Source organism: Centropristis striata, chromosome 5 (genome assembly GCF_030273125.1).
Source record: "Centropristis striata isolate RG_2023a ecotype Rhode Island chromosome 5, C.striata_1.0, whole genome shotgun sequence".
NCBI classification, from domain to species: Eukaryota; Metazoa; Chordata; class Actinopteri; order Perciformes; family Serranidae; genus Centropristis; species Centropristis striata.
In genome coordinates, this window is record NC_081521.1 from 31068798 (window position 1) to 31086032 (window position 17235).

A 17235-nucleotide genomic window follows, 5' to 3' on the forward strand; every position below is an offset into this window, starting at 1 on the left:
AATGAGCTCCATTCGAGAGGTAATATAATATGCGGTGAGGACAGAACATTTACTTATCCAAAATTGAATTTAAACATCACATGCATGCAGCCCTGAGAAAACACCAGACCCTGTCTTCCCTGTAGAGTCGAGTGAGACTGCACGCTAAAAATGCGGAGACGTATCAGACATCTAAAAAAACAAAAACAAAAAGAGAATATACAAAAGTGCTTGCTGGAGTGACCCAAATAAAAACTGATCTTTATTCACAGACTGTTTCATAACAGGGGGTGTGTACATGCAGCAGCTCTCAGCACACCATTAACTTCTTACTGCATGTTTGAATAATAGAATGACTTGCTGCTCGCCACCATAGCACCATTTTAACTTGCAGACATAAAAATTGGGTTGAATTCCAGCACATGTGAGTGACACAATATTTTAGTCATGGACCTTCATCAAGCATTGAATTAACAATGTGAAACAAGACATCTTTACACTGAAGACACAATCAGCAATAACATCCTCAAAATGAGAAAACCTGCTTTCAGAAACAGCAGCATTCAAATGAAAGGAGAATATGACATTGATTATATTAACCATAAAGGATTGGATGGGCATTGCAGAATAAAGGATTTTTCCCCACCCAAAATACAGTTAAAAAAAGTGCCAAAGAAGGAAAAAAACTGTCCAAATTTCCAAATAAAAACTGGTGAATTTCTTTATAACTTTGCAGAAAAACAATTCACGCATCTGTTAATAAACAAAAGGACAATAGAATATATTATTCACAGAAATATTAACTCTATTGTGACAAAAATATGCAGAAATACAACCCTTTTTGCCCGTGGTTGCATTTGCCTACGCGCCTATTCACCCCTGTGCATTAGATAACACTTATTTTAATATGTATGCATACGTCATTGAGCATTACACCTGGGAACTCCAAACATTTTTAGATTTTAATGAGATACTGTGCTGAAGGAAAGCAATGGCAGGCAGTCAGAGAGAGAGATAGGAGTAAAGAGAGTGGGTGAATTGTGATATAAAGCCTTTAACCGTAAGTTAAACTACAACACTGAGACGTGTGTCTAAAATCATGACAGCACATAATCCCAGTCAGAGATAATCCTCCAAAAAAAGTAGAATATTATGATATCCAAATGCAAATAAGCACTAAGGTAACAAACAGCAAATATAATGCAAATCAACCCACCAAACTGTGGTCCCACTGGCAAAAGATCTTCATTTTCAAACGCTTGGTGTGTTCCAACAGCATTGAAAAGGACAAAAAAGGCAAAAATATGCTCCTGAAATCCAGCTCTCTCAAAGCAGAAGCATGTCTGCCTTTACTCTATCACAGCAGAGGTTAACGCATCGTGTCGCAGCAGTGCGGTGCGTAATTCCAACACTAACATGTGTGCCCTCCACTTCAGCCACCTGCCTGCCGCCCTGTGAGCCTCAGGATTAGGACTAATTACCATACAGCTGCCAAACTATCTGTGGCAGGGAGCTGTGGAAGAATAGTGGACTACACTACGCAGTACTGTAGCTGCTCTCGTCTCAAACACAAGCAGGCTGCTTTGACACTTCGGTGTCTGGGTCTGCTTCAGTTTAACAACTCCTTAAACACACCTCCCTCTCTGAAGAAGGTGGGATTTTCAGTCCCCTGTTGACCCAGAGGGGATCTATCTGGCAGGCTGCCCAGTTCCCCAAACAAACACTACTCAGGGTTTGAATTACTATCCACACTCTACTGCAATCCCTGCAACGCAAGTATCGAATAAGTAAGAAGACTGGATGCAGCTTACCTTCTGCTGTCAGATTCCTCTCTTTTTTAAATGCAACATCCCAAACATAAGAGGCAACACTGAAACAAGATGTGCACTGGGTGGTACTCTGCAATCTCTCAAGCCTACAACAAAGAGCATCCATTTTTGATGATGCAACGTCACACAGACAGAAACTGAACATGAGTGAATTATTAAACAAGCTGGGAAACAGAGACTTCCAAATGTTTGGAGCAAGTAAGCAAATTGTTGTGAGTTGAGCTGCGGAAACATAGGATGATGCAGACAACGTGTCCTGATTCTTCATCCACCTGCTGCTGCTCTACGTCAACCTACGGGCTAGTGCTGCAGAGCGCCAACGCCAAATGGTGAGAGCAGTTGGCTGCACTGATTACTCAGTCTGCTGCTTTCCTTCTGCGTTTTCATTATTACTACAAGCTTTCTCGAAAAGCTGTCATCTGTTACACACACGTACGTACGTATGCTCTGTACCTGCCTGATATCTGCTTAGCCCTCTTAACTAATCCTCTTCAGACCTGGTCAGCTTTACTAGAAAGTCTAACCAGCTCTAAAACGTCTTTTCAAATCGACGAAAGTGATCATAAGGGACAATAAACAGTCCGAAGGAGTCTGTTATTGATTTGTTGTGCAATGTGAAGAAAAGTTTCGACAATAAGTCAGCAAAGAGCTGCAGTGATCGGACAGGCTCAAGTCAATGCTTTAATTAAAAAATGAGATTGAACAACAATCCTCTGGAGCAAATGTTAACACAGATTAACAGTTACTCAAACTCCTGACAGCACTACTGTGAGAAAACTTTCATTTGGACACAGTTTTCTCTGTGCTCAGCTGGAAATAAGGCTTTCTCTGACTTCTCTAATGAGCTGCTTTGGGGTTCAAAAGGGATGTGGAGAATAAGGAGATTCAAAAAGCACTAGAGCTGGACGTTTCTTTTTCTCTGATGACCTCATCTAATAAGGGCCCTAGAGCTGAAATGTCAAGTCTTAATGAATGAATGCGTTACGAGCTGGGCTACTGTAGATTTTTCTACATTGCTAGTTCTGCACCTCTTTTTACCTCTCCTGAAGGATGGGAGACGGAGAGAGAGACCAAACAAGTTCTGGGGAAAGGGCATCACTTTGAGGTGGGGAGAATGAGACAATCAACAACTTATCAATCACTGCTGTCATTATAAAGCTTCTAAATTATGCATTTTGTCATGCTTAATCATCTTATATGCATTTAATATCTTTTCAGGTTATTTTTTTAACTTTTTGCTGACTAAAAATATCAGCCAAGAGGAGGCTGTAGAGGACATCTCACAGGCCAAGCAGGGCCAATGGACAAGATGGGAAAACCTGGAGCATCGAAAAAACTCACATGGAAGGATGTTTGGGAGATGGAAGGAAGCTGACTTAGATTAATCTACTCTGTCAAACACCAGCAACCCTAAGATGCATCCTCAGCGGTTGCAAAACGACGAGGTCCTCCAGCAACTGGCTCTAAAACTACAAGGGTGGAGGACGACCACAATGCACTTTTTATCCCAACCTCTGGCCTCAATCATACTGCTGTCTTTGTACCAGCAGGACAGCAGTTCAAAGTAATCCAACAGAAAAAAGGGAAGCCTATTGGAGGCAGCCTGGGACTGGAAGATGCAAGTCGATCTTGACCAGAAGCTTGTCTTTCCACCAGAAATCGTCACTAATTACCTGATCATCTGGTCGGCCTTGCAAAGTACCTGTACATTGTGGAGCTAACTGTGCCACAGGAGGCTGCAGTTGGGGAGGCATATGAACGCAAGAGGCTAAAATATTCAGATCGAGCAACCGAGGCAGTACAACAAGGCTGGAGAATGCAAGTACTCCCTGTGGAGGTTGGTTCCAGAAGCTTTGTAACCACATTTTTCACCAGGCTACTGAAAGGGGTCGGAGTCCGAGGTCAGGCCCTCAGACGAGCTGTCAGGTCGCTGTCAGAGGCTGCTGAAGGAAAAGCAACTGGCTATGGCTGAAAAGGAAGGATCCCAACTGGGCTGTGCTGCAAGATGACCATCAGACTTCACGACGGGTAAAAGCAGATGGGGGTTCACCTGGGACGCCAGGTCGGTCGTGGGTCTATCATCAATGAAAGGGGTGCCAGTGGTGGAAGAAGTATTTAGATCCCTTACTAAAGTAAAAGTACTAATACCACACTGTGAAATGACTGCACTACAAATAAAAGTCCTGCATTCAAAACTTACTGAAGTAAAAGTACAAAAGAAGCAGCATCAAAATGTACTTAAAGTATCAAAAGTACTTGTTATGCAGAATGAACCCAATCAGATTGTTTATATATATATATATTCCAAATATATTATTGGATTATTATTAATGATGCATTTATGCAAGCATGTGTTTTCTTAAGGTAGGGCTCATTTTAACTACTCAATATACTGTTATGAGGTTGAATTAAAAAAAGGCTAATCCCTTTAAATGTATCATGTTTTTGTACGTTAAATCTTGACGCGAAATTAACTAAAGCTGGTAGCTAAATGTAGTGGAGCAAAAAGTAAAATATTTGCCTCAAAATGTAGTGAAGTAGAAGTACAAAGTTACATAAAATGGAAATACTCAAGTAAAGTACACATACCTCAAAATTGAATTTAAGTACAGTACTTGAGTAAATTTACTTAGTTATTTTCCACCACTGGAGGGTGCCCATCTGATGAGCCCAATGAAGCGATTACCCCTACCAACATGTAAGACTTCAAGACTGAGATTACTGTAAGAGGGATTGTAACATCAAGTCCTATGAGCTCAACAGCCTAGATGCATTTCTTTTGGAAGATTTTTAGGTCATTTGACTATTTTACAGTCAAAATCATGTAATATCTCATCAAAAATAATTAAGAGCTGCAGCCTAAAGCTTAATAAAGTTATTTTTAATATATTTATACATAATGTATATGCATTTTTTATGTACTGTATGTGCCTTCGATAGCTCTATATCTGTGTTGTTGTGATTTTATGCTCTAGTGCCTGATGTAGAGTGCTGTCTATCATAAAAACCAAAGGCAAACAAAACAAAGATATTGAATCATGTTTTCACTACAACATCTATCAAAAGATTCAAGCTGCAAACATAAATCCAGTGACGCACATGGAGGGCAGCATGTAGCGCTGCACTGGCGGTGAAAACGTAGAAATATAGAATAGCAGCAGGAGCCGGCTGCCTTGAACAGGACTTCTCCATTAAATCTGCAGTTAAAAATGAATGGCTCCGGCATTTGGATGCTTTTCACTGCACTATGCCATCAATAGTGACAGTCGAAGCACTTTAACTCCCTTTCTGCTCTCCTGGTTTTTTTCGCTTGTACTGAGTGAAAGGCTGCCCCTTTGGCCTGTGTAAGTTTACACAAGGCTTATTGCGCATCGAGCATGGATGAAGAAGAAAAGAAACAAGGGGGGAAAAAAATCTCTCTTTAAAGGAACACAGAGAAGAATAACAAAGCAGGCCAGGCTGGTCTCAAAGCAGCGGACAGTAAAGAAGACAAAATGCAAAGCCATGCTACAATTTGTGCATGAATAAATCTAATATCTCAAATATTTCAGATTCAGAAAGATTATCTGTATATTGCAATGCACATAAAGTGAAGACAACAATAACAATGTTATGTAATTACTATAATAGAATCAATAGGAAACTACTATATCAGGAAACTGCAATTATCCCTTCCCATCGGTAAGTTTGTACTTTGCTACTTTTTGATATTATTTACAGTAAAGAATGTGCAGTTAGCGTTACCTTGGTCTGATAGCATGTCTCACCGTGCTAACGTGTGCTATCAGCTTGTTAGCGTCACTGTTATAACTTCTACTATTACTTCCACTTCTTCTATTATATGGAGCTTTGCTGATTAATCTGCTGCCTTGTGTGGTTAGAAAGAGAAAGGGACATGGTATTTATTCATGGTGTTTAACCTGTTACCTTGCCAGCAGTTCTGTGTGAGCATAATATGGGACCTTTAAGTAAAAGTAAAAGAAAAACTACTCTGTTATAAGTAAAAGACTGACACTGGAAATCTTACTTCAAAAAAGTACATATGTAACTGTAGCTTTTAATGTAGGATAATACATTATCTATATTAGTTGACTTATAATTTGTATTAAAATAAGTAATGTTGTCAAATTACAACATCAACTGCAAAAAAGTTGGGATGCTGTGTAAAACGGAAAAAAAAATCAAAGCAACAAATTCTGAATATAAATATAATTAACGAAAACAAAAGTTTATCAGTTTAATTTAAATGTATTGTCTTTGTACAGTTTTCAACTGAATACAGTATCTCACAAAAGTGAGTACACCCCTCTCATTTCTGCAATGTTTTAATTATATCTTGTCATGGGACAACACTGAAGGAATGACACTTTGATACAATGTTAAGTAGTCACTGTAGAGCTTGGATAGCAAAGTAAATTTATTGTTACTTCAAAGTAACTCAAAATACAACAATGAATGTGTAAAATGCTGGCAACAAAAGTGAGTACACCCCAACTGTAAATGTCAAAATTGGACCCAAATGTCAATATTTTGTGTGGCCACCATTATTTTCCAGCACCGCCGTAACCCTTTTAGGCATGGAGTTCACCAGAGCGTCACAGGTCGCTGCTGGAATCCTCTTCCACTCTTCCATGATGACATCACGGAGCTGGTGGATGTTGGAGACCTTGCGCTCCTCCACCTGCCGTTTGAGGATGCCCCACAGATGTTCAATAGGGTTTAGGTCTGGGGACATGCTTGGCCAGTCCATCACCTTCACCCTCAGCTTCTTTAGGAAGGCAGTGGTCGTCTTGGAGGTGTGTTTGGGGTCGTTATCGTGTTGGAATACTGCTCCGCGGCCCAGTTTACGGAGGGAGGGGATCATGCTCTGCTTCAGTATTCCACAGTACATGTTGGCATTCATTGTTCCCTCAATGAACTGTAGCTCCCCAGTGCCAGCAGCACTCATACAGCCCCAGACCATGACGCTACCACCACCATGCTTAACTGTAGGCAAGACACACTTGTCTTTGTACTCTTCACCTGGTTGCCGCCACACACGCTGGACACCATCTGAACCAAATATGTTTATCTTGGTTTCATCAGACCACAGGACATGGTTCCAGTAACCCATATCCTTAGTCTGCTTGTCATCAGCAAACCTTTTGCGAGCTTCCTTGTGCATCTTTTTTAGAAGAGGCTTTTTCCTGGGAGGACAGCCATGCAGGCCAATTGAATGCAGTGTGCGGCGTATGGTCTGAGCACTGACAGACTGACCCCCCACCCCTTCAACCTCTACAGCAATGCTGGCTGCACTCATACGCCTGTTCTCCAAAGCCAACCTCTGAATATGACGCTGAGCGCGCTCACTCAACTTCTTTGGTCGACCATGGCGAGGCCTGTTTTGAATGGAACTTGTCCTCTTAAACCGCTGTATGGTCTTAGCCACCGTGCTACAGCTCAGTTTCAGGGTGTTGGCAATCTTCTTATAGCCTAGGCCATCTTTATGTAGAGCAATAATTCTTTTTATTAGATCCTCAGAGAGTTCTTTGCCATGAGGTGCCATGTTGAACTTCCTGTGACCAGTATGAGAGTGAAAATACCTAATTTAATACACCGGCTCCCCAATCACACCTGACACCTTGTTACACTAACTAGTCGCATTACACAGGGAGGAAAAATGCCTAATTGGTCCCAGTTTTGGCTTAATTTTGAGATTTTCACTTGGGGTGTACTCACTTTTGTTGCCAGCATTTTACACATTCATTGTTGTATTTTGAGTTACTTTGAAGTAACAATAAATTTACTTTGCTATCCAAGCTCTACAATGACTACTTAACATTGTATCAAAGTGTCATTTCTTCAGTGTTGTCCCATGACAAGATATAATTAAAACATTGCAGAAATGAGAGGGGTGTACTCACTTTTGTGAGATACTGTATATGTCACAAAGAATAATCAAATTATTATATGATCATATTCTGTTTTATTTATATTTCAGACAACATCCCAACTATTTTGGAATCAGAGTTGTAATGTGGAGTAAAAAGCACAATATTTAGAGTAGCAGCAAAATCTAAGTAGAATCATAAAGTAGCATTAAACGGAAATACATAAGTGCCTGGGTATTGTAGGTGTGCAGTTCTTAGAATAAATGTATAGTTACTTTTAAACACTGACAGTCTGTAATGTAACTGTCTATACTTCTATACAGGCCATTCAAACTAAGCCCTGTGTTTCTAATTGCTTTGAATAAATGATTCAGGATGCACTTCAGCTTGCCCTCAAGGCTTCTGGAGTCTGACTACAGCTTGGAGAAAACTTCAAAGGGGTTTGTTAATGTTCTGTACTAACACTGTTAGCTACGCTGCCCCCTCTCCCCCCCGAACCCACAAAACCAAAGCTGTGCATTGAGTGAGAATGGAAACACAGACACAAATGGGAAAAATAATGTACTCACCTGCATGAGGGTCTAAGAAGAGATGGTGGTGTTGGGATCATAGGAGCAGAAGAGAAGAAAATGCAGCGTTAGTACCACAGGACTAGGTGAAGGTAATACAATAATCTTTCAATGCACCTCCTCGATACTCGTCTTTCAGCGATCAAAAAATCAAGAATCAAAATGAAAAAATCATCACCCGTCACCACAGTATTTTCATACCCTGCAAATTTTAATGTGGCTTCGGCCCTGTGACCTCGTTTATTTACTACCACAGTGCTAGTCTGTTAGTGATGGATGCAAGCTTAGTGTCTAACAGCTCTGGCAAAAACAGATCAATAACTGTCCACACATGTGACCCAGCCCTTCCCCGTGGCTCTATCCACAGCACAGACCGCAGCGCCTGGAGGGAGAGCACTGACCGGAGCTGTCTGACAGATGGTCACTGATCCTGGGGTAGGAGTCGGACACAGGCCCGCTGAAAAAAAGGCTTTCTGAATTATTAAATAATAACAACAGGGCAAACAGGGAGTGCACCCTACACATTTTTTTTATTTGAGAACAGAGAGAAAATCTAAAGTAAACGTATAGAGCCTATTAAAATCCATCACATATTTTGGATATTTCACTAAAATCAACAAATATAAAGTCATGGTGGTCCAGCCCTCCAGATGGCCCTCCAAACTGTCGTGGTAGAAGAAAATTCTTTGGGAACTAAGAAAGTGTAACATACAACGTGATAGTGTGGGAAGAGAAGCCCCTAGTTGACATAATCTCCACAAATAAACATGCAAACACCTCTTTCACCTACTGAAAAGTGCCAGCAAACAGGCAGTAAGGTGTGGGACTCTTTCTTCAAAGATGATGAGGTCTTTAATGTCCCTTTGTAACGTCAGGACATCACCAAAGTCAGAAAAAATCATTATCTGGGGACCAATAATGTCTATATAAAATTTCAAATCAATCCAATAAATTGTTATTTAAATATTTCAAGAGTAGTGGACCAAAATTTTGGACCCATCGACCATCCACAGCGACTAAAAGACGCTAAAAAACCACACAGTCAGCACTTTACTGGACTAAGCGCATGGTGAAGCTCCGACTTGTTCATCAGCACAAACAGTAGCTAATGTGCTGACCAGCGACAGCAGACAACAGTCGGATTAATATCTCTTAAAAACACTTAATTCCACCTGATTTAACGCTTAAATCAATGCCTGGACTTTGTTAGGGGGATTAATCAAACACCTCCCAGCTGCCCAGGTCTAATCTCTCCCCAGTCATAACAGATGCACTGGGCTAAGTGGCAGACTGGATCCTGGAGGTGAGATGTGGTCACATTAACGCCCTGTTAGAGTCTCAGAACAGCTCAGTGTCAACCCGCCACCCGAACAGACAAAAAGAAAGGATTCTTCAGGGTCAAAAACCTGCATGTGTGTATGCAGGGAAATACCAAAGGCAAGCAAACACGCAGGGGTTTTAAGAGGTCGTTTCAGGTGCATGTAGCCAAGATAAACCATATAATGTCATGTGAAAAAACGTAGAAGAGGCTCCTTAGAAGTTGAGGTTGCCTTTGGAGGCATTTTTCCTAGGAGAAGGACAAACTGAAGAGGTAAAACTCCAGGACCACTTGTAGTATGCAGATCAAGGCTCTAAGTTGGTAGAGTGGTTGTCCGTTGATTGGAAGGTCGGTGGTTTGATCCATGCATGTCGAAGTATCCTTGGGCAAGATAATGAACCCCAAATGGCTCCTGATGCAGCGTTCATCGTTGTGTGAATGAACTCCCAATGGTGGCAGGTGGCACCAGTGTGCCCTGGTAGCCTCGGCCACCAGTATGAATGTGTGTGAATGGGTGAATGAGCGCAGTCTGTAGTGTACATTTACCTTTGGATAAAAGCGCTATATAAGTGCAGTCCATTTACCATTTTACCATTCATCAACTTTGAACAATTAAGCTGCTGTTAAAAGAACACCTTACTATGAAGTTGTTGTGCATACTACTAGTGCTACTAATACTGGTGTGCAACTGCTCACAAACGCTTTATAAATACAATACAACCTGCAACTATTTTATAAATCAGATTACATTTTATATGTTTTGATGGCTTTATTTTTTTTTAAAGGATTTTAAATCAATTCTCTAAAAGATCCTCTTCATATTTTCAGTATTTTTTCGTTTATGTTTTTTTTTTATCTATGTAAAACAAGTATGAACTCACCCTCTGCTGAATGGTTGCATGTTTGTGTTCCATTTCCCTCTTCTCCATGGCTGAATCAATCACCAGCTGATCCAGCTGAAAATCCATTTACACAGGCCAAAAAGAAAAACAATGTCAGTATATCTGAGGAGGCATTCAGCCAAAAGTAAAGCCTGTGAAGCTCTATTTTACAGTGAGATCATTCGGACATATATAGCACTAAAAGCACTGTCAGAGAGGTAACAGGCTACTGTAACAGTTTCCACTTGCAAACAGAAGCTAAGCCTCCAATGACATGTTAGGTCAGTGTTAGGTAATGAAACATCGATTCTCCTGCAGCAGACATCCTGTTGTGACAAACAAGTTTGTCCATAATAACACGTGCATCCAATTAAATACTGGGTTGAACAGTAATGGAGGCTTATTATCACATGTGGAAAGGAATCTCTTGTTGTGTAAAATACACCCTAAATCAAATAAAAGCCACCATGTGAATCAACAAGCTCAAGTTCAAATAATATATTACATAATTGGCTTTTGTTGATAGGTCAAATGAGGATCAAACCGAAGCAAATCAAGACAGAGCGTGTAGGGAAGTGACACTGTTCAGCTGAGTGGTTATGCAGATTTTTTGCTCACCTCAGCAGCCAGTTTCTTCATGTACGGGTCGATCTCATCCAGCAGGTTGTAACCCTGGTGGAACAGCGAGTACTGGGCGTGCATGAATGACAGCATCTGGATGGGACAGAAGCAGTGTTTTTTTTCTCAACATAACAAAGTTTGATGAACCATACAGGTGACTCTCTTTTTAATGATTTTAAAAATACATGAGCTTGTGTGTCTGCACTGACTTACAGCATCCAGGATCTCAAATTTCTTCTTTGCCTGGAGGACATTGATCTGCAGAAAAAGACAGAAATGTTTTTAAATGTAAATAATAAATGAGACAGTCTGGAGTATCGATTATGGCTTTAATGATACCCACAACAATACGCCACAATTTAAAACCTTCAGAGATAACTCCCTCTAGTGGACAATATTTTCTTTTTTCTTACTGTGACACAATCAACCTCAACTTGAGTTAACTGACAGAGACAAACCGACAAACCACCAGAGGTGATGTGTGTGTATATATAAATATATATATATAATAGTGTGTGTGTGTGTGTGTGTGTATAGTGTACTTTAACTTGTAATACTTGTAATGTTTACTCATTATACATTAACCCTCGGAACCACACAATGTGGCGATTTGAAAGGCATGATTTTTTTTATAAATCTCCAAAATTACACCATGTTTCACAACCAGAAACTTTAAAAGCAGAAAATATTATTGATTTTTTTCAAATTCCAACAGACTGTGAGCGCATCATGTGTGATGTACACTTTTATCAGGAAAAATAACTAAATATAATCTTAAAATAGTGATCTTTCAAATTTTGCCTTATCCTATGGGTCTCATTAAAATGTTGTATATAAAGATTCCTTTTTACACCAAGTTCTGTAAAAAAAAAAAAAAAAAAAGAATTATCAAAGAAATTCAACTTTTTGAATTATTTTAGCCATGATTGTACTGTTTACATAGGGGTGCTGTGAAAAGCAAGGCCACAGTGAGTAAAATGTGAAGATTACAATGCAGTTTTGCAGTGGGATATTAGGACTTCTATTCAAGTAGAGAATGTGAATACTTCAAACACTACAAACCACCAGCAGTAGAGAAAAAACTCACTTATTCCCTGTGGCATCTTCTGACTTAAAGCATTTGCATTGTCAATCTTTACCGACGCAAACCTAAATAACATTTTGTGCTACATTTAAGAGGTCACTTATACTTATAGCACATCTCCCTGCAGCTCTGACCTTTTCCGCCTTGAGACACTTTCAATTAAGACTCAAAAGGGTAACGTGTCTGAGAGCGGTGAGAGAAAGCTGCCAGCAGACAGAATGAAGAATGGAAAAGAGGGCACAAGCTTCACAGCGATCACACTGAATCAGGCTCTTTGTTTGCCGCGGGCACTCATGGGTAGGAGGTTACAACTTGTGGGCAAAATAAACTGCATGCTGCATATGAACAGAGGAGAATGTGTCGTAGAGGAAAAAGGACGGATGTAGACATGGCTGCGGGCTAAAAGGGGCTACGTCACAGTCATTCCCAGACTGTACAGGCATGATGCGTCCATCTAGTGGGACTGTAAATGAATACATTATATGGATATGAATTAGGGATGGGCGTTTGGAAGAAACCTGCCAACCCGATCATCTATAACGTTAATGATCAATAAATGGATTAATCGCTTTGTTTTTATACATACTCCATTATGTATGAAAACATGTATACATGTGCAAAATAAAAGATGCAGTACTATGCAAAAGTCTTAAGCCTTTTTTGATAATGGAAGCTTTTATTTAAAAGGATGAAAAGATACTTCCTGACGTTCGTAAAACTAACTCAAGTGAGATTAAACTGTAAAGACGATATCAAGGAGTTCAGTGTTTTGTGTTTTAGCCCCCGAAGAGGTATGAGGTTAGTTTTCACAATAATCTTGCATATTTAAGTATATTTTGTGTTTAAATAAGTTTTGGATCAAATTAAACTCAGTAATTCACGCTAGCAAGGTTTGATACAGTAAGCTAGTTTTGCTCAAAGTAATATTATAGTATTTCTGTGTGTTTTATTATTGTTATTGCAACTTTCAGTTTGCAAACTGTAGCTTTATCCAACTTAATTCTCGGCTCATTGGATTATTCACGTATGGCTGTAGAACTGAACGCTCGGCCGTGTTTCAGTTGAGTGAGTACTGATACGCAGTCAGAGATAAAATTTAAATAAAAAAATACAGATCGATAAAATTATTTTCGAGCCATCGATTAATTATTCCCTAATATGAATAGATTTTAAATGTTCCAACCTGTAGAACGTAGTCCAGGGCGAGGTGCCGGAAACACTTTCGAGTGATGCTGAGCGTGCCAGCGGCTTCTTCGATTTCTTGAGGCTTGTTCCTCGGCGCCTGAGCATTCTTCACCTGCGCTATTTCCATATCCTCTCGCACCCTGTCGAAGTGCTTCTTGGTCTCCTTGAACTTCCGAACATCCCTGTCACACACAGACGAGAGAAATTTAAGAACTGGAACTGTACACTGGATGACAAAACAAACAGTTCAGGAGACAGAAGATTTACAGATTTTGGGATATTTCCCAGCCACCACAAGGTCAGCATGAGGTTACCGGTAACCTACTGCATTGTTCATGATACGTCTGTGACAACATTTCTGGGCTGCAAAAGGTTGTACACTGTTTAATATTTAAAAACACCAAAAAGGGTTTTTGGGGTTAACAGGGATACGTCTGCTCTTTTAAGGTTCAGGACTTTTTCTACCTGTGTTAAATCTTTTATGCATCTTAAAGTTCTGCAGGGATACCTGACTGGAGAATCGAGAATTGTGGGTTTACTCACTCTTTCACAAAGTTGTGCAACTGCTGCTTCACAGACCGCTGAGCTTGATCAAACAGGATCTGAAACAGATGGAAAGAAGAGATTGACGCATAAAAAACTTTGTACACCTGGAAAAGTGCTCTTAGTGTGTTACAAACTCTGAGAACAAATGGTTACAATGTTATAACTACAGCTGACATGATGAGTCAATAAATCAGTTGATAATATCAAGATAATAGACAGACAATTAAACTAAATATTTTTTTTTTCATAATAGATCATTTTGATGCAGGTAATTTCTCAAGCATAATTTAGAATATGACCTAGTTCCAGCTTCTGAAATTAGAGCGTTTTCTGCATTTCTTTGTCTTGTGATAGAAAACTGAATCTCTTTAGGCTTTGGACTACTGTGCATATTAAAACAACTGAAAATTGGAGAACCAAAAAGCAGAAAAATAATGAATTTTTTTCTGCACAATCTCAAGCATTACTTATTCAAAGTACCAAGACTTTTGGAGGGAAAATAACAATGTGCTACAGTCAAACCACTTACAATGTATTTCTAACCAACAGAGGGCGACAACGCACAGCTTTTTTTTTAAACATGATGCATGCAAATGATGCAAATCAGCCTTTGGAATGAACGGTGGAGGAATGTCACTCTGACTCAAACTACACCCGCTGCAACACAATAACACTCTGCCTTCTTTTAGATGTTTTACATTCAAGATCCCTCCTCCTCTCTTTTGCCCTCTGAGCACATCCTCTGTGATCGCTCCTGCCATGCTGCTGCTGCCGCCGCTAAATAGGTCACTCGGGCAGAGAGGGAGGAAGGGAGGAAGTGAGTGAGAGGGAGGAGAGGAGAGGAGGCTTTTGGTACAATGTGACACTGCAGAGTCTGCATCCAATGCAGGGTGCAAACCCACCCAGACAAATTGTCAGAGCACATGTGCTACCACCAGAGCTGAGCAGCTAGACTGGTTAAGGGGTTTGCATCCTCATCCTGCCTGAATAATTGGATATACAACTGTGTGTGTGGATTAGAAGATTTGCAAGGCCCTATAAAACGAAGCTTATGGGCATTTTAACTCTGGGATTACAGGCACTGATGATGAGTAAGACACTTCTCTATAGCTGCTATTGTAGGTGGCGTACAGAGGGAGCCACTAACCAGCGTCAGAATGAGTACAGATTACTTTGAGTTAACCAGACTTCAAAATAAAAATGTGGCTGAGATGGAAGTGGTCATTGTTTTCCCGCCACTAGGTCTAAAAGAGCAACTGTTTTGATTTTGGGTTAAGGCCTCATTTTACTGCTCTATAAACCCGCTGGGTCCAAATAAGTGTGAGACTGAAGCAGCCGCCCTCCCATCCTGTTTGCTGCTTCATCACATCAGAAACCATTCACTTTACTGTATGAGATTAAGAAGAAGAAGAATTCATCCAGTGCTACACCATCTCATCGGTAACACACTAACAGGTGAGCAAACCTTCAGTCAAGTAAAAAAAGTGATTCTTGCAAAGCATCATGCTCAAAGGCTACCATGTGTGAAGGCAGGGTTTGTGCATATGTGGTCAGTCTGTTTTCTTGGGCGCAGTTTATAAAAGCGCAAGTGAGAAGTGTGCCATCAAGGGCTCAAACAAACACGCCATGACTGAAAACAGAACCAGCAGGGCGGCGGTGTGCTGAGGTCATAAACACCTGGGTGTGAGATAAGTGCAGACAGGACTGAGGTGTACGTTGGCTCAATGTAAACCGCAATCTTTAAACGTAGTCAAGTCAACAAGCACACATCCATGTTTGTGAGTGGTAGAGAGGAAAACTGCTGGGAGACTTCCTGGCTCTGGGGGGAAGTGCAGCCTGAAGCATTCCTGAGCTGCTTTGTGGCAAGTTGACACCCTACTTTCATTGGAGAAGATGCCAGAGGTTGTCTCTGATGTGAACTAGCCCGACTGCAGGAAACAGAGCCTAAAGGTACTACATACACAGTACGCCTCACGGAGTATTGTTGGTTTGAAGGTCCAATAACTTGTGAAATGTTTCAGCAAATATTCGATGCACTGCCATTAAGTATGGACATTAGTTTGGACATCTCTTAGCTTACGTCTACAGCAACATCATCAACAACTTGTTTTGTTTGTATATTGTCCATGCTGGTAGGAGATGCATGCATACGCAAAACAGACACAAACGAAAAGACTCATCTTTCTTTTTGATGGTTTCACATTGCATGTTACACTGATGCCTCATCTACACTGTGATATTCTAACAAGTTCTCCAACATAAACGGCAGAAGAGGTCGCATGCCAATACCACAAATTACGACGCAAAGGTAACTATTGCAGCTTGCGTTTCACGGCATATAGTATGTACGTATATTGGCTTGTGGTAGCGGTGCATTCTAAAAATAGCACACACATATGGTCCGCGGTTGTGGAAAAGGCTGCCGTTTCTGTGGATTTATGTTTTAAAACCACTAACCTTAGGTTCAAAAACGTAACTTAAGTAAACATCGCAAGTTGAGTTAGAAAATGGTTTACTTTTGTTTTCACACAGGACGCGAACCCTGCTCTCCTGGGTGTCTGACCCTTGTTCAGACCCATCCACCACCCCAACCTCCAACCGAATGTGGGAATCCGCCCCTTTTAAACTTCACTTGGCTGTCAATCACTTCTGCGTCAGAAAGATGGTGGTGGACGCATTACAGCAGACTGTGAAATACGGAGACATAGCGTGTTTTTTGCTGCCTGTATACACAAGCTATATTGACGTTTTTGATGGGAGAACAGGCTGGATGTTCAGCTCGACTCAACTCACTTTTGGGACCTGGTCTTTTTCTCTATTTCATTTTCAGCTGCGGATAGTACCCCGTCAATGTAGGCGGCATTTGTAGTTGATCGCCACGTGAAACTGCCATGACATCATCTTCAGCGCGGCACACACTGAATCCTTTTATTGGCAACCAAACAGAGGAATGCATGCAATTGTACAGCATGGTTTTGCTGCCATTTAAAAAATCTATGGCCAGTTTGAGCAGGATGTCCCATGTAGCACAAAAGATGATTCTAGGGACGACTCTCTCTGACCAATGAGTGGTCTTGCATGGTTTTACCTCCACCTTCTAGTATCGGCTCAGCTCGCTTGAAATCTTGACCGAAGTGGTACTAAAAATGTAGTAGTGTAGTGTAAAGCGCTTTGGATAAAAGCGCTATAAAAGTGCACCCCATTTTTTTACTGTAGGTATCCTGGTGTTGGACTGGATGAAAGGGCCCCAAGCTCCAGTGGCTGTCTTAGAGCTCTTGGCATGCAAGTGTGTAAAGACCTGTAGGCTTCCAGTCTGCTCCTGCCTCGCCAACAACTTGAAGTGCACAGAAATG

General features: G+C 40.8%; 1 protein-coding gene across 2 annotated transcripts in view; it reads right to left on the reverse strand.

Annotated features, from left to right (window-relative positions):
- The window catches only part of acap3a (ArfGAP with coiled-coil, ankyrin repeat and PH domains 3a), an 85295-nt gene that overhangs the window by 18759 nt on the left and 49301 nt on the right, over positions 1-17235 (reverse strand). For both annotated transcript variants that reach the window (XM_059332674.1, XM_059332673.1), the window contains exons 5-10: positions 13880-13938; positions 13335-13518; positions 11281-11325; positions 11065-11160; positions 10447-10521; positions 8248-8259 (exon numbers count right to left, since the gene is read on the reverse strand). In XM_059332674.1, coding sequence (XP_059188657.1) covers positions 8248-8259; positions 10447-10521; positions 11065-11160; positions 11281-11325; positions 13335-13518; positions 13880-13938 — 471 coding nt within the window. The remainder of the gene's footprint in view (positions 1-8247; positions 8260-10446; positions 10522-11064; positions 11161-11280; positions 11326-13334; positions 13519-13879; positions 13939-17235) is intronic.